The sequence below is a fragment of the Lissotriton helveticus genome, chromosome 8 (assembly GCF_964261635.1).
Source record: "Lissotriton helveticus chromosome 8, aLisHel1.1, whole genome shotgun sequence".
In the NCBI taxonomy this organism is placed as follows: Eukaryota; Metazoa; Chordata; class Amphibia; order Caudata; family Salamandridae; genus Lissotriton; species Lissotriton helveticus.
Window position 1 is genome coordinate 1,044,634,172 of NC_136069.1, and position 18,510 is coordinate 1,044,652,681.

An 18,510-nucleotide genomic window follows, 5' to 3' on the forward strand; every position below is an offset into this window, starting at 1 on the left:
GCACATTGGAACAAGTAAATGAACACCGCACTGGGTTAAACTGGCTTAATATTTGTAAAATTGACTTTTTTTCTCTAGGCCACAATATTCTATAGTTTATTACACTGAATTGTTGTTTCTTTGCTGTTAAAATTTCAGTTAGACTTTAGCATGTGGACATTAGGAGTAGCTTTTTCTAAACATTTACATAGAACAAAATAGGGCAAGTTGCTCAGGCAGACTTTTATACTTGTCACTGGGCTGCAGTTTACTCTTACAGCTCCCCTCACAAAGTAAGCCAGTATATGGCCCATTAAAATATGTATTGTTGAAGTTACAATGTTGCTGCCAAGTGGAGCTACCTTATCCACTATGTATGGCGTTCTTGTTCACCTTAGTAGGTCTAATTCCACCAATCAAACGTAACTTCCTTGCTGTCCCACGTCTCACTACTTTTATTTGGTTTTGTTCTGCTCCTGAACTAGAGTGTTCAGAATGACCTCCTTGATAAATTAATCCAGAAAAATCCAAACTATTTCATGTGATTTGGTTGCATGTCTTATGGATTCACATGCTGTGCCTGCACATAGGTGCCATTTTGTGTTGGTCCAGAGAACTTTGTGTGTGTTCTAATGTATCCATGCACCTATTCCAGGGCACTATTCAGGCCGCGGGTTCCTTCTTCAAGGTATTGGAAACCGCCTTGAGTATGACATGCCAAGGTTCTAGGTGTCTGTTGGCTTACCCAACAATTAGGGGAGTTTCCTGTCAGTACAATCCATGTTTGAGTGATCTTCCACTCATCTACTGGTTGTGTGTATATCTTAAAATATGTTTGAGACGTGAGCTGTAGATCACATGCTTTGCTTACTCCTACCATCTAGTGTTGGGTCTGGATGTTTGCAGTTTGGTTTTCCTCAAACAAGTCTTTCCAGTCACGCGGTAGGTGACTTCTCCTTTCAGCGTTTTTGACTCCATTGTTAAATTTTTTCTTTCTGCCATCAATTTCGGACGTGTATTGCTGTGCTCCGGTTTGACACCGTTTTTTGGGTTCCCCTCGGTGCCAATCCACTTGACCTCAACGACGTGAATCGTTCAGAAAAATCTCTTTTGATTGGAAACTTCATGGAAGGCTGTTGGGCCTAGCCGCATGGGCCAGCTCGTAGTCGATGGAATGGACTCCCTTTAAATTCTGTCCTCTGTGCCACACCAAGTACCCACGCACCGACTCGCACGAAGTGTGCAACTTGTGCCTCTCCCGGGAGTACGATGAACAAGACTGCGACTCATGCAGATCCTTCCGATCCAAAAAGATGCTCCGTGACTGTTGGGCTCGACAGCACGAAATGCAACACCACCACTGTGGCTCACTCCTGATCTCTTAGGAGAAGCTTCCGAACGCGATGTCTTTTCTCTGTGAGCCGAGGAAGAATAACACATTTCCGTGTCGGAAGCCAAATCAGACATCGACAGACATCCTGCAGGGTCAGCGTACTTGGAGTACCGATCCTCCCCAACTCTACCTCTGCCCAAGAAAAAGGCTCTGATCCCTCCTCTGCCTTTGGTCCAAGATCTATTTATTTATTTGCTGGTTTTTATAGCGCTATGAATAGACTCCCGTAGGAGTATCTCCGCGCTTATGACACCCGGCCTGAGAAACTATAGAGGTGGCAAAGATATTAAATTTTGATTTTATTCGTTCAAGACAGAATCCGAAGAACGGGAAATTAGCTAAAATAAGCTAAACAAAAACGTTTTCAGATTCTTTCTAAAAAGATGGTTGGAGCATTGTCTCAATGACAGTGGGAGCATATTCCAGTAATTGGGACCCACCACAGACAAAGCCCTACCGCCAAGCCTGGTTTTACTGATCTTAGGTACATTTAATAGCAACTGTTCGCTGGACCTAAGGGTACGGGCAGGAACATATGGGACACATTTTTTTGACAAATATTCAGGTCCTAGTTCATGAAGACCTTTATGAATAGTACAGCAGGTCTTGAACTTCACTCGTAGACGTATGGGCAGCCAGTGAAGTTTACGTAATAGAGGTTTAGATGGAGATCTGGGGGGTGCATTAAGCACCAACCTGGCTGCTGTATTCTGCACTACCTGCAGACGGTCTAGAACCTCTTCATTAGCGCCTGCTAACAGACCATTACAGTAATCAAGGCGGCTGATCACTAGAGCCTGAACTAAAGTACCCCCAAGTTCTTGATTACTGATTTAGGTTCAGGGACTGGGCCTAGGTCCAAAGGCCACCAATCAGGGGACCATTGGACCCTGGCTTTACCGAAGAGCATCACCTCGGTCTTCCCAACATTACATTGAAGAAAGTTGGAGGACATCCATCGCGCTACTGCCTTCATCCCATCGGAGAAGTCTGCACCGAGATCCTGTTTCGAACGCCCCCGCCTTCAGGCCTGGCACCAAAACAAATATTAAAGCCTTCTGGCTTGGGATTGAAAAGGCCGCATTAGTGCACTGAGCTGAAACAATCTGCACCGAGACCGAAGCATGTTTTGGTAACAATTCCTTCGGTACAGAAACAAAAATAATCTTCGGATCCGAGCACTTCGGCGTCGAAAGCATTGCCTCCAAAAATATTGGCACCGAAAAAAAACAAAAAACTCCTACTCTTATCAAAGGAGCATCGTTTCAACGTCCTACCTTCAAACTCGGACCTGAAACATAAGGAACTTATCAATCCCAAAACTCACTGATTCATAAATCTACACCCATCCACTCGCCCCTGCTGCCACTCATAATCCCACTCACTAATACAGCCACTAACATATCCACCCATACTTCCATTCACACTCAGTCACCCATAGAGCTACTCAAACACCTAGTCACTCCCTATACAGTTAATCACAGCTACTTACCCATGCAGATACTCATACCCACTCAATTACTCATACAGATACTAACACACTCAATTACTCATACAGATAATAACACATACTCACTCACCCCTTCCCCCACTTGCCTAACTGCCTTTCAAATACCCAGGTACCACCGTTATACCAGTGACACATACTCACTCACCCACATAGCCCCACTCACTACAACATTTTCCAGCTAATTTTTAGATTCTATTAAGGACACGGAGGCGAGGATTATGCTGTCTCAATTTCTTTACTGAACTCACAGCAGCCAATGAAAGTAAAACTACATAAGTAAAAAACATCAATACCCATGAGGCTTTGAATCAACCCTCCTTCATCACAGCCAATGACTGCATCACAAAGTATACAAAATAGAGAGGCACCATACTGACTTCCTCTTTCTTTACGCGAACTCAGTCCATAAGTACGAACCACAACAAAGTCTTAAACTCTCAACGGAGAGATAAACAGTTCCTTTATGTATTCTCAACAGAGAATATTATCCACAGCCCTCTAAGTCGCCCGCTTCTGTCACGAAGATGAAGCACCTCCATCCGGAGTATCCAGTCAGTTCTTGTTGGAATCATTTCCTAAAACAGAAACCCGGTTGAGAAAGGGAACCCACAACTTCACTTCTCATAGGGTGGGCACATAAGTTGTTTGATGTTATGTTTATAAAAACATTAACAGTTGAAATAAACTGTCCCAACGGGTGGGATACTCCTCGCCTTCGTGTCCTTACAAGAATCTAAAATTCTTGTCACGATAGCTGGAAAATCTTGTATTCTATATCCGGACCGGAGGCTTCTGATGATGCTGGTTCAAAGCTCCTTAATCACAGCATCAGAAACATGAGAAATAGGCTTATAATAGAAAACTTTAAACATAGTCTGTAGACCAGTCAGCTGCTTTAATTAGGTCAGACAAGCAAGATCCCAACGTGTATAATTTGGAGGCCATAGCTCCTCCTGCAGAATGGGCACCATATACAGAGATATCAATACCTGCTTCTGACATCACCCATCTAACCCACCTAGCTAGGGTGGCAGCAGAGACTGGTTTAAAGGGTTTTGAACTGAAATTAACAATTGACCCAGAGGGTCGGACCTATGTGCAATAGTACGCTCCTCATAACATTTCAGACATTGTAAGACATAACTTGTTGTTATGAGGGAAAGAAGGATACTCCACTGAACGTGACATAGTCTTTCTCCGTCTCGTGATCACGAAGGAGACAGCCTGTGGAGAAAACATTCTACCAGCAAGATCCAAGGCTCATACATCAGACACTCTCCGGCAGGAGAAGAGGCATAACAACATGATGAGTTTGGCCGAGAGTTGTTTCAAGGAAAGATCTGCATTATTTGGCCAAGATTCCAGAAGGGAAAGTACCTTGGAGACATCCCATAAGGTCGAGTACCTGGGGTGCGGCGGATTAGCCACCCGAACCCCCTTAAGCAATTTACAAACCAGAGGATGCAGCCCCACAGGTTTACCATCCACATGATCATGACCTGCTGAAACAGCGGACCTGAAGTTAACTGATCTGTAAGCAAGGCCCGATTCTGCACACTCAAAGAAAGTTTAATATCTGTCACATCTGATCCCACGGGATCCACCTGCTGTTGAAGGCACCAACCCATCCATCTCTTCCAGGATGAGGAATATCGCTTTCGGGTGGATGGAGCCCAAGCTTGCTGTATAAAGCTGGCAGACGCCTGTGAAAGGCCTGCAATGCTCTCATGTCTCCTGAGAGCGTCCACACCATCAGCATTAGTTGGTTCTGCAGGACCAGTGGGTGGCACCCTCCCACTGGGTCCTGGATAAGAGTCGGGAACACCGGAAGTAGAAACTGAAGATCCACAGACCATTCCAAATTGTGTGGGAAACCACGACGGAGTCTTCCACAAAGGTGTCACCAACACTATTGAAGCAGTCTGTCGACTGACGAAGGCCGCCACTCTTGGGATCAAGGCGAATGGAGGAAAGGCAAAGTTCCTCTGCTGCCCCCAATGGTGAAGGTACGTGTCTGTGCCCATCGCCATCGGATCCGGTCTCCAACTGAAGAACAGGGGAAGTTGGGCATTGAGGCAAGAAGCAAACCGGTCTATTTGGCATGGGCCTCGCATATCCATGATCTGGGCAAATAGAGTGAGGTGAAGCCTCCAATCGCTGTAATCTGAGGAATGTGGAGTTCCAATCCGCCACTTGATTGAGCTTCCCCGGAAGGTACTCTGCTACGACAGTGATCTTGTGGTCCAGGCAGAAATGCCAGAACTCCTTCACTATGTTGACTAGCATACGGGACCTTGTTCCCCCTAGACTGTTGATATATCTCACCCCTGAGACATTGTCCATCCGAAGAAGGATGCAACAGTTGCTCTTCAGAGGTGAGATGGACCTGATGGCAAAGGATCCGGCCAGCAACTCTAGGCAATATATGTGTATTTTAGTACGTCTGCTGACCAACGTCCGCCTGTGGCAAATTCTCCACAGCGAGCGCCCCATCGACTGGCGTCTGATTCAACAACAAAGTCTGGGGCGGCGCCGAAGTTGCTCGCCCATTCCAGGCTGTCATGTGCTCCAGTCACCAACAAAGCAGCTCCTCTCGAGCTTCCAGGGATAAGGGAATGAAATGATCGTAATGAAACTTCTTCTGAATGTAAAAGTTCTTGAGTCTTTGAAGCGCCTGGTAGGGCAAGAGACCCGGGAAAATGGCCTGAATCGAGGACACTAGCAGTCCCACAATTCTCGCCAGAACCCTCCGAGAAATAATTTGTTTGGACAAAGTGGATTTGATCTCCCTTTTTATGGACCTGATCTTGCTCACAGGAAGGAGGAGTTGGGTAGATCCTGAGTCTATCAGGAATTCTATCTGTTGACTCTGGACCATCATCGACTTCTTGGTGTTGATGACACAACCTAGATCCTGCAACAGGGACATCGTCCACTCCAAGTGTGTGAGGAGAACGATCCTGCGCCAGAATTCCCATGTCGTCTAAGTACACAATGAGGCTCACCCCTATTTCCCGAAGGCAGGAAACCACTGGTTTGAGGAGTTTGGTGAAGACCCACGGGCCGATGACAGACCAAAGGGGAGAGTGCGATATCGGTACCATAGCCCTTTCCATTGAAATTGCAAGAATTTTTGATGTGAGGGGCAAATTGGTACTGTAAGATGGGCATCCTTCAGGTCCAGCCGGACCATCCAGTCTTTCTCCAGCAAGAGGTCTCTCAAAAGATGGATGCCCTCCATCTTTAAGTGTCTGTAGACGACATAAGGAATGAAATCCCTTAAGTTCAAGACTAGGCATTGACCTCCGCTCTTCTTTTGAACCAAAAAGATGTTGCTGCAAAATCCTCCGGTAATGTTGTTGTTGATAGCTTTATTCGATATGCATATATCATAAAAGCATTACACAAAGATATATAAAACAGCACATCGTAAAACATAGACTGTACATTAGAAACATCAGGTAAAAATGACTATTAGACATAATAAATAAAATTAAAAATTAAAAAGGCATTAAATCGATATAGACAGTCTTTTTAAGCGGATCAACCAGGCCCATTTAAAAAATTTAGAAACAGCACAAACAATGGGAGGAGCTGTATCAGTCAATAGAATACGTAAAGCCGCCGAATGCTGACGAATACCCATCTCTCTACAAAGTGGTTTGAGCCAATGGGATCTGGGGCGCACATAATCTGGGCATTTAAGGACGAAGTGTGCCACGGTTTCGGGTCTGTCTGTACATAGGGCACAGTTGCGTGATACCTGCTTGTTCAAGTTCCATCTGGAGAGGAGATCGGCTAGGGGTAAAGTCCCTAGTCTAAATTTAATATATAGGGCCCGATCCATTGGGATGGTAATAATGTCCAAAAAGGGTTCAAAGGCAACATCTTTTATTCTCAGGTAAGCTGCGGTGGAATTGCAGTGATGCTGATTGCTGATGAGCTTTGAGGAAACCCATTCCCAATATATTTTTTTCAGAGTCTCCTTCGGGGGAGCTGAGCATGTGGACCAGCAGGAACCCAATCCCAGGTCCCCAAGCAGGTGTTTAATGTCCCTGAGCCATTTAATCTTCTGCCAGCCATCCGAATGCATTACCTCTACCAGCCCGTCTGCATAAGATTTTAGTTCCGGGACCCTCCACAGGCGAGCCCACAATAAGAGAGGCCGGAGGCGGGCCAGATCCTTGATTGGTTTACAGCCCGCGTCCATGAGCACCGGAACTGTTGGGGTGCTAATCGGGATTGCCATTAGGTCCTTAATAAATTTATTCTCTGCCTTAGACAGTGACTCCATGTTACCCAGACCCCATAACTCTGCTCCGTAAAGTGATGCGGATACTGCTCTAGCCTTGTATATATCAATTATCGGAGCTACACAGTGTTTAGATGAGTTATTATACTCCTTTAACAAGGCTCCCCCCACCTTTTTGTGACCGAGTCATTTTGTTTATGTGGGGAGACCAGTTCATAACATCACTCAAACGGATTCCCAAATAATCAAATTCTGATACTTTTTCAAGAGGGATAGAATTCAGGATGGGGGGGCGGCCAAGTTTCCTAGGGGGGTGCATGATTAAGTACTTCGTTTTGTCCACATTTATGACAAGTCCTCTGTTTACACAAAAATCCTGAAACCGGTTCAGGAGCTTCTGGAGGCCTTGGGGGGTTTTCGAAATGAGAAGGGTGTCGTCGGCAAACAGGGTTGGGATCTTAACGCCACCCAAAGTGGGGGCGTCTGCTGGTTCTTCAAGCAGATGCTCTACCACCCCATTCACATAGAGCGAGAATAGGGTGGGAGCTAAAACGCAGCCCTGCCGGACACCCCTCTCAACCCGGATCTTATCAGTTTTCACCCCATCTAACCTGGGCATAGTTGGCGTTATGCAATTTCATGAGGAGGTTTAAGATGTAAGGGGGCATCCCAAGACCATACAACACCCTCCAGAGTTCCTCCCTAGGAACTAGGTCAAAGGCAGTCTTCAGGTCTATAAAGGCCAGATAAAGACTGCCTTTGCCCAGCTCCACCACCTTCCAATATAGCAACAGGAGTCTGAAGACTTGTTCGATTGTTCCTGTGCCTGAGCGAAACCCAGCCTGCAACTCGGACAGTATGTGGTTGTCATCCACCCATGAAAGAATTCTCCCCAGAATTGCTTTTCCCGCCACCTTCTGGGTCGAGTCTATAAGGCTTATTGGCCTGTAATTTCCTGGTAAATCCCGACTACCCTTTTTAAAAATTGGGACTACCTCTGCCCCTTTCCAGGACTCTGGCACAGATCCTCCCTCAATAATGGCATTTAAAAGTGCAGAGACCAACACCCCCCATTCGCATGGATAAGCTCGAAGAAGGTCCCCTGGTAGCCCATCCGGGCCAGCTGCTTTTAGTGGAGTAAGAGTTTTGATCAGGTTCGTAACCTCGCGTGCAGAGAAAAGATCCTTGTCTCTGTCCAGAGTATAGGGGGGGAAGGATAAAATGGTCATTAAGTGTGCCTTCAATAGCACAATAGAGAGCCAAAAAGTGGTCAAACCACGCCTTGGCGGTGATAGTACAAGTCCTCGAGGTGTCATCAGGACGGTTCCTACTACCCACCAAGTCCCAAAACCCTTTGGCATCTCTCCCTCGACTGGCAGTCAAAAGATCCTGCCAAAAGTTATCCTCCCATTCTTCCTTAGCGGTTTTTTGGCAATGTGAATATAACCTTCTGGCCTCCCTAATCCTGATTTGAGATTTAGATTTAACTGCGTCAACAAGCAGGGTCTTCGCCTCTCTGCACTTACGGTTAAAGCAGCCATGTCTAGCCCGGGGACCTGGTCTCTTCCCATTGGTGCTACCTGAAACAATAAAAAGCTCGCTAAGAGCCAGAGTTAGGTTGCAAAACCTGGCCGGCACATCCACCAACCCACCCCCCAGAGGGTCAAGGTTTTCTAGGGCTGCCGCTAAAAGCTGCGTTATAGAGGATATTTTCACCGCTGAGAGCGACAGCTTAGCCCATTTTAGCCGTCGACCGCAATTAGATACTACCGACATGTCCGGGACGGGAGAACAAAGAGTTCTGCTACCCATACCGTCTAGGCACCTATGGGTCAGGGTGAGTGAAAGAAGATTATGGTCACTCTCTACAGAGGGTATAATAACCATATCCTTTACCATGCTCCATAAGTGGATGTCAAGAAGGAAATAATCAATTCTAGACGTATGCGCGGGCCTATTGTATGTGTGGGCTCCTTTTTTGTCAGAACTAGTCCTACCATTAAGGGCCCTCAGGTCAAACTCGATTGTTATGGAATTAACCTGGAGCACCACTTCCGTCCATTTTTTAATTAGGCTAAGCTCTAGGGCGGGTATGCCCCACCTAATATCGTCGACCTCTTGATCCTGTAGAGCTTCAGGGCCAAGAGGCTCGAAGGTGCAGTTGAAGTCGCCCGCAACCAAGGTGCGGTGCTTATGTGGAGAGGATCGAAGCAGGGCCTCCAGGCGGGCTATAGTGGGGGATTCTCTACCCCCCTTCATACCTCGGCGTAAATGTTAAAAATATTTAGAATAACCTGACCCTTTGGATTTTTCAATGTGATATTAAGGAGGTCCGGACACTGGGTATCATGCTCCTCCACCCTACAATTAAGTGCAGTGGCTACCCAAACAAGGAGGCCTCCCGAGGGACGACCCCTACCAGTCTCTAGTTGAACTGCCGGTATATGGTGGGATGAATAACCCGCCTTATGAGAGGGCTCCCTGCACCAGGTTTCCAAGGACCAAGTAGGTGCAAGCACAGTTCGCCAAAGGTTTCCCCGGTAATGAAGGGTCCTACGGCAATAGCCCTTTTGGCCAAAAGCTCTTCTAGTTCGGAGTCTATAAAAATCTGTTCTTGAAGGGGAAAAAAGGAGAGGACGATGGGGGAAAAACTTGACCGGGAAAATCAAACAGTTCATCTGGTATCCCTGAACAGTCTGGAGGACCCACACATCCGAGGTGAGACTCGTCCAATTGACCACAAAATGCAACAACCCGCCCCCTCGGGGAATTGACGGACAAACAGGACTTACCAGACGACTGGGAGTCGAAATTCTTGTATCCACGGTTGACACCTCGGTTGAAGCGACCCCTGTACCCATACGATCTGGAGGGGTAGAAACTGGCCTGCTCGGGCTCCTGGGTGTAACCTCTGCGTCTAGGGGCGAATCCTCTCCGAGGACTTGGGTTCGTGTAGCGGCCGGTCCAGCGTTCTCTGCCACGGACCTGATAGAGCACTCTCTTGAGGGAAGCCTGAGATTTATCAAGCGAGGCGAAGGTGCTCACGAATTTGGCAATGTCTTTCACCAATTTGTCGTCAAAAAGCTGACCCTCGGCCAAAGGGCCTGGTTCAGACAAGGCCAACTCCATCAATTGCAAGTCAATCCAGAGCAAAACCGATTTGCGCCGATCAGAGGCCAAAGCGCAGTTAGCGTTTCCTAACATGCAGATCGCCCTTTGCGCCCATCCAGCAAGGACCTCTGGGTGGATGGCAGCCCCTGTCTCCTGTTCCTGGAGGGCTAACTCAAGGATTTTGGCTAAAGTGCCTGAAAGGTCAAGAACCTTATCTTGGAACGCCCGGAGGGCGCGATCGATCCCCTTCTTAGGGTCCTTTTTGTACTTTTTTAAGAAGGTGGTCATAGCAGAGTCTGTCTGGAGTGAGAGCCACCTTATGGGCCAAATCTGGGTGGGGGCATTCAGATTTCAGGTGGGCCCTAACTTTTTTGTCCAAACCTTTACGTAAATGGGTCTGCATGTAGTCTGCCACGGCAGGGGGAGGGATCCAGCCAGATGACCTAGGGTGTATAGTGTCGGAAGGATCAAACAGGAAAGGGGAAGAAGCGTACTTAAGATTTTTAGCGCACTTGTGAGGCCTGGACTCCTGGGACGAGTCCATGTCAGTGTCAATATCTGTAGTGGTATCGTGAACAGTAATAGGAGAGGGCTGTGGAGGAGGAGGGGCGGAAGCGCCATCTTTGGAGTTCTCCTTGGACTTGTATAGCTTAGAAGAAGTATGTGCATGAGGCCAGGAGAAACCCGAGGGGTCTGCAGCCATGAGGGGGTCCGGGGCTGAGGGAGATCCTGTGGGGGGGAAAGGAGTGGCAGGGGGAACCAGTAGTTCCAGCTTTTTAGCAAGTGGCAACAGGGCGGATGAAAGGGCTTTATCTAACTTGGCATCCAGATTTTTATCAATAATGTCCCCCATGGACTCCTCCTCATAATACTAATCATCAACTTGTTCCTCACACGCAGCAACCTCCTCCTGTTAGAAATCAGTCTGCCATTGTCTTAATAGAATAGAATATTCCAATCAGAGTCCCCAGAGGGAAGCAAAATTATCAGCCCACAACTAGGGCGTCGGTTTGGAGTAGTCCTGGGGCCCAGGAGCCAGGGAACAATACCAAAGTCAAATCACCAAAATCTTGCCACCAGGTGTTGTTCCATGCAGAGGGGATGAGCCGAGGATGAGGAATTATGTTTTCTCAGAGTTGAGTTTCAGCAAGTTCCTTCATCCAGGTGGCGACGGCTTTCATCCTTTCTTGGAAGTTCTGCTGCAGATGGGTTCATTGGTGAGGGAGAGAATGAGCTGGGTGTCATCTGCATAGGACACTTATGTTCAGTCCATGGTTTCTGACAGTGTTTGTGAGGGGAGCCATGTAGTTGCTGGAGTGTGTGGCTGAGGAAGGGTCCCTGGGGCACTCCACATCTGGTCTGAGTTTGTTCTGAGAGGTAGGGTGGGAGTCTGACTCACTGAGTTCTGCCTGTTTGATATGGACATACTCAGTCAAGGGCCTTATCACGGACACTGGCGTCTTGGAGTCTGGTGGCTAGTGTGCAGTGGGAGACTCTGTCGAAGGCAGCTTAGAGGTAAAGGAAGATGAGGGCTGCCATTGGCACTGGTTGAGAGAGAGCTGTTGATGTCAGAGTAGAGCCAACTCCATGCTGTGGAATCCATTTGGGAAATGTCCAGGATGTTGTTGGCTTCGGTGAAGTTTGCTAGCTGGGTATTGATGGCCATTTCGATGACCTTGGCTGCAAATGGAAGCAGGGAGATGGACTTGAAGTTCTTTAGGTCCGTCTGGTCTGCAGAGCGTTTCTTCAGGAGGGGGTTGACTTCGGTGTGTTTCCAGTAATCAGGGAATGTGGCGGTTTTGAGGGAGCAGTTGATCAGGTGGGGTGGGCAGTGGTCTGAGGGTGCTCTAGAATGGTGCTCTTCATAGTCTCTAGGGTGGCTTCTGTCGTGAGTGGGGTCCCGGTGAGCAGGGTCTGTTGGGTGGCGGCAGCGCTGGGGGTGGGACCTGGAGTGGTGCAGAGGTCTTGGTTGTGGTAGATCATCTCAATAAGTCCAAAATGTCCTCCTGATACGGGCAGGAATGAAACTTTTCTCATTATGGGAGGGAATCTACCTTTCAATAAAAGGTGAAATTGTAGGAGAGGGAGTTTAATCATGTGTAAAAAAAAAAAAAAATCCCTAAGAGAAAAATGAAAAAAGTAAGTTTGTGCTTGCTCTGTAGATTTTTGCTGGACCAAATTTATGGTTGTATAGTTGCTTATGTGAAAATTAAAGTCACTAAGTTTGGTAGAAGTTTGTTTTCTAGGCTTATTTCTTTGAATTCTCTTGAATTCCTGAAAGATACCCTGGATTTTTGCAGATTTGTATTTCACTGTAGTTGCACTTTTGTGCCTTTTTATTTAAGAATGGGACCCTAACTTACTTTGTCGCCTATATTGTCCCCTTTTTGGCTTTACAATAGTACTCTGTTTTTTTAAATGTACTCATGTCCATCAAACTTAACAAAACAAAAAACATTTTAATCAAAATCTGCCGTAAGAGAAATGGCATTAAAAGTTGTCCTTCAGAACTGCACACTAGTTTAGAACAACTTCACAGGACATATTTATTCTGATCCCAAGAAAGAGACAAATGTAACGTTTCTAGGCGATATCCTATTAGTGGATATTTGCAAAGCTGCTACATGAGTCTACCACACTTTAACTAAGAATTACTGTGTGGATATTCGTGGGAAGCACAAGTCAGACAAAAACTACCAAAACTGTTGGTCTGCAGGTCTGCCACTCTCAAGCCACTGCTATATGTATTGGGTACTTAATTTCAGTCTGTGTATGCATGTGGTCTGGAGCAGTTCTTAATCTCTTGGCAACGGCGCACATACCGGTGCGGGCGAATTTCATGCGTGCGCATATCGGAGGGACCCCGGCCGCCCGACGCGCACTCCCACCATGACGTCGGACGGCCAGGGGCCTTCCGCATGGAAGAGGTTAACCTTTTGGTTTATGTGGAACTGTTTCTTAATTATTGAAATGCTGGGATCCCTACTGAGTCATTACTGGAAGCCGGGCACCCTGTTCTAAGCATTTTCGACTACTTGAACTGCAAAACAATACTCAAAAATACAGAAACCAGCATTCATCAAACACAGTTCATAAAAATGTTTCTTTAATTCTCAAACCAATTTGAATTTTTTTACATTTTAATGGGAAGGATGGAGTGTCTCTGTGTACAATTGAGGTCAATCATTCATACTCTATTCTATTTGATGCGCTTGCACTGCTCCCATGAATAAATCTTTGGATACAAGCTTAATTTTTAGCATCCAATTTCATATTCCTTAACATTTACAGAATGTTTAAAAAATTTCAATTTTTCTTAATAAATGTTTACTTCATTAATCGTTAATTTTTATTTTTCTAGGCAGTTTCTGACACTGTGTAGGCTTCATTGATCCTTTGAATCCCCGGATTGCAGGCTATGAACAACTGATCTAGATAGAGCAGTACATTCTGTAAACAGAAAATGTTACTTCTCTGTAACATTGGGTTTGTTGCATGAAGAGCCGTAGGTTACATTACAGCTTACCCACTTAACCTGGTGCGAGCTCACAAACCTACTAATGCTACTTTTGTTAATATTTATCTAGTTTTTTAACGTATATTCTTTCTGCTGTTCAGACCTTGTTTGCCATCACCACACTTGCCTTTAGGGGAAAAATGCAATGTACGGTGGCATCTGTCTGGTTGCGTTTTGTGTTTTCAGGGAAGTTATCACAAATTTAAAGAATTATTTCAGTGAAAAGCAACTTGCAAATATGAGCCTAACACTAGACAGCCGGAGTGTGCACAGCATATGAATGCATAGCACTACTGGCTGCAAATACATTTTTCAGGTGAATTTTCCTTCAAGTTGGGTATCCTCTTAAAGGAACCAGTGTTTGGGAAAGTGAGTAGGAGAGCGTTTAAGGGCGAGTAAAGAACACAACAATATAGCACAATGTAAAACAATAATAGGAGTTTGGAAATAGGCTGTTTCTGCAGGGCCAACCCAGATTGTTTTTAACTTCTGCTTGGTTTGGTTGACTAGATTTTGTTAATATAGTTGCCTCTGATCTAAAACCCTTTCCCCAACCACCCCCAGGATAAGAGACGTTTTGGTTCGGAGATGGATCCCTTTGACAGAATGATTAGCTAGGGAGAATAAGGCTAGAAGCTTGAACGGTAAATGCCAACTCCTGGATGCTGCTGTGAGGAGAGTGGGGGTAAAAATAACTGCCCATATCTAAACCATATTCTGTGGTGGCTGCGGCCACACCAGCATTCCTGAACTCTGTTTCAGTTCTCCCCATACCATGGGACAAAGTGGATAGGTAGAAGGAATGTGCATGAAGATAATAGAAGATGTTGGCCCCTGTCATAGGGGCAGTCAGTACAACAGTAATGCTCATTATATATCACAGCGAAGTGTTGAGGTCAAAAGACCAAATTGTATCTGTTCCTAATGGATGACTATGAGGAAAAGCAAGAAAGGTACTTTTTAGAAGCAGTTTTGGCCTTTATGCATGCAGTGAAGGCATCCAGAAACTAGGCACACATGAGTTTCCCCACACACGTTCCTGACTATGGGCCTACAGTGGACAAGGAGGTTGGGGCCCTTTGCTACATCAAAGCCAATACAGCTAAATGTACTGAGAGCCTTGTCATTGGGGCACCTGCCTCTATTTTAGTACCAGGGTGAAGGTTCATGCAACCACATAGGTCTTCGCCACCAGTTTCAGCAGTTCCCCTGCTCTGCCTTATAGCTATCAGCACCAGTAATCCCAGAAGGTAACATACGTTTTCAGGTTGTCTGTGACATCGGTGAGGGAAATGCCAGACCCCAGAATCTGCCCAGAAGCAAATCTCGAAGGACTAAGTAACACTAGGTTGCCTTCTTGGCAGGGCAGAAGAGAAAGGAATACTTACCACAAGTCCTTTTGGGTGCTTCTTAATGAGAGCTTGTTAGACCTGCTACAGTCGTACAAAGAAAACCCTGGTTACCACTTAAAAGTACTTAATAGTGGAGTTGAAGCACAAGGGCCAATACAACATCATAGACGTGCACTTTGTCATCTGGCGATACTTGTTCTAGGTAGTTGTGTTGACCGAGGTTGTCCTCAGTCTGGTGGCTGTGTCTCATACTTGAAGAGACCTGGCCAAAATCCACAACTTTCAACCTATGATTTGCAGCTTCTTGTAGAGTCTGCTGCAGATTTATCCCAGAAGACTTATTAGGTGGGAAGCTCTTGGTGGGCCTCATGTTAGTTTTTGAGCCAGCACATAAGATGCATCTCCTGTTTCTGTCATGTAAAATGACTTTACAGAATGATGACGATTGACTTTTTCTGAAGCTACCTATATTTGTTTTGCCCAGATGTGCGCTCCTAATGCAAATAATACCCAAAGTTCATGGCAATGGATTTCTTAGTTTCATCTCCACCCACTAGTGGTTTGGCCACAATCCTTTAAGTCACCAGCATCTGTGGAAGAGAATTCAGTCTATTCTGTATTTGAAAAGATGCTCAGCTAGTTTGTTGAAAGAAAGGCATTGTGTCACCATCATTGCAGTAGGGGTCCTTCAGGCTCTTGGATTTGAGGGAGGGCCACCTCAAAGGCTTTCCTGGCCTGTTGTCCATTTGTAAATGGACACCAGCAAATTGTCCATGACTGCTATGTACAAGCAGGACTGGAGAGTCCAGGAAGTCTCTGCAGCTCTCAGAATCTGAACAAAGGAGATGCTAAAGGGAAGGATCACTGCAAAACATGCAGGTATGAATAAAAGTGAGCTCATACAACTTTAGAAAATACCTTCTTTGTAGACCTGTAGCTTGAAGAAAACCGGTTTTGTGTTTTTTTCCTTTCTTAACACCAAAATTGACAGCTTGACAGGGGAGAATGTTCGAATAGCATGTGAATGTATAAGCTGTCATTGTTGAGGATCATCCTCAACCAATAAGTACTTAATTCTTCTACATTGAGTATCATCATTAAGAGCCATAAAAACACCCTCCTCCACAACAAGGAGAATTGGTTGTTTTGATGATAAAATGGTAGTGCATTTTTGACACCTTGCTGGTTAAAAGAAATGGATTGTTGCTACACTGATTTGTCAAATAGTATTAACACGGATGTCCAATTTGTCCTTAATGAGACTGCTGCCTTTCTGACTCAGTTTGCTTCTTTGAGGGAATGAATTAATTCAGTTGATGGCTTATTGAACTTTTATTTAATTTTAAGAGCTAATGAAAATGAAATACATGTTAGATGGGAATGTGTGTTTTTTTTTTTGTTTTTTTTTTGCTGGACTTACCTTAGGCAGACATTGTGTTTTATTGATATAATCTATCCACGAAGTAGACCTATAGTTACAGGTTAGTAATATCGTCTCTGGGATGTTTTGATTTTTGGCCGGTAATTGGAGTAGTTCACCAGTCTGTCTTTAAGGTGCATAATTTATAAGATTTATTGTTTGTTTACTTATCAGTAGCTTTACATTGGTGTATTATATGATGTTGTGCTATGAAATGTATTGCCTTTTGATTCAGGGGCTAGATAAAATAGAGTAGATATTCTCAAAATAATTCTTGTTTGAGTCACAACACCAACAGCCATTTAGTTTTGACAGAAGGCTTTTATCCTGCAGTGTCTCATAACCTATCTTTAATATTTCTAGAAACTGTATGTAGTAAAGATAAAACTCCCAGTACCACCCAGATGCCAATTACCACTTCAACAGCCAAGCCCACAGCCCCAACACCACCGCCTGCTCCAGTAGTTGGCACATATAATGTGTCTGATGCGAATGGAACTTGCTTACTGATTTCTTCAGGCTTACAGCTCAACATCACCTATCAAACCAAAAACAATAAGGTATGTATTTGTTTTGTATGAAACACTTAAGTATTATTTATGTTTGTGACATATCTTTGATAAGGTGGAGAGTTGTATTGTAGGCTTCAGCAAAATCTATCTTCTCTGCTACACATAGCAATTACCTCTGATTTGATGTCTGTTATGCATTAAAACTGTGCTCTGGTATTAGTGGTGGATTGGAGCATACTTGTGGGAAGAACTGTGGGGAATGTGTCTAAGATATGGAGTGAGTTTGTCAAACATGCACAGGGATTCAAAATCAGTGTTCGAGGCATGTGGGCTGCTAAATTCATATCTTAGCATTAGATCGCCGCCTAGTGTTGGGTCCGGATGATCGCACATTGTTGTCCTGGAAGAGTCTTCGAAGTATCCTGAGATAGGTGGCTCCTCCCCTGGACTACAGTGCGCATGGTCATCGGCTCCATCCCCAGATTGTTTTTTTCCGCCATTGGGTTCGGATGCGGTCTCGACTTCTCTCTGTCGGAACCGAGTAAAACTAACCTTTTAAGGCCAAAAGGCCTTGTATTCATAGCGTCGGTATTGTTTGCGCACGGTCTCGAGTTCTTCCGTCTCTAGGAGTCGGATTCAGCGGAGTTTTTTCACTCTTCGGACATCGAGGCCTTCTCATCGCGACACGACCGCAACTTTTCAACATGGAGCGGAGCCCGTTTAAGTACTGTCCGCTCTGTGGGTCTAAGTACCCACATATAGACCTGCACCCGGTCTGTAACAAATGCCTTTCACCGGACCATGACGACGGCAAGTGCAAGGCCTGTGCACAATTCAGGTCGAAAAAGACTCTCAAGCTTCGGCGCGCGGTGCGCCTGGAGGCCAGACAAGCGGCCCCGGATCCAGAAAACATCTTCGGCGACCAAGGAGAAGATGAACAGGGTCATCATCTCCAAATATCCCCACCCGAAACGGAGGTCGAGGCGGATCCGGTAGACGACGACGGAGTCGTGGGTCAAGGCCTTGAATACGTCGACGAGGTAGGGGACGTCGAAGAGATTTATGGGGCCGCAGCAGACAGCTCAGGGGACGAGCTATGCCCCGAAGGTTTCGAAGATCACGATCGGGTCACGGGATCGCCAGTTGGCCTTACCCAAGACCCCGTACCGCAAGCCACGGCCCCGCCTTCAGGCCCGGCCACGGACATACTTGCTGGGCAGGCCGGATCGAAACCGAAACCGAAACCTACGGTATCGTCTACCCCTAAAATGGCCGACCCGAAAACGAAACCGAAACTTGTGGACTAGAGCGTCCCTAAAATGGCGGCCGAGACACAGAAAACTACTGCGCCCGCTGCCGCATCGACTCAGTCGGCCTCCGGGCAACAGAAGTCGAAGAAATCTGTCGATTCCACAGGGTCAAAATCGGTGCCAGAGGAGGGATCCTCTAATAAGGGTGGTCGGC

The 18,510-nt window shown here is 45.9% G+C and overlaps 1 protein-coding gene across 1 annotated transcript in view; it reads left to right on the forward strand.

The window, feature by feature from the left end:
* Positions 1-18,510, forward strand: part of LOC144773091 (lysosome-associated membrane glycoprotein 1-like) — a 214,405-nt gene that overhangs the window by 53,554 nt on the left and 142,341 nt on the right. Inside the window, exon 5 of the mRNA XM_078657906.1 lies at positions 16,898-17,094. Coding sequence (XP_078514032.1) covers positions 16,898-17,094 — 197 coding nt within the window. The remainder of the gene's footprint in view (positions 1-16,897; positions 17,095-18,510) is intronic.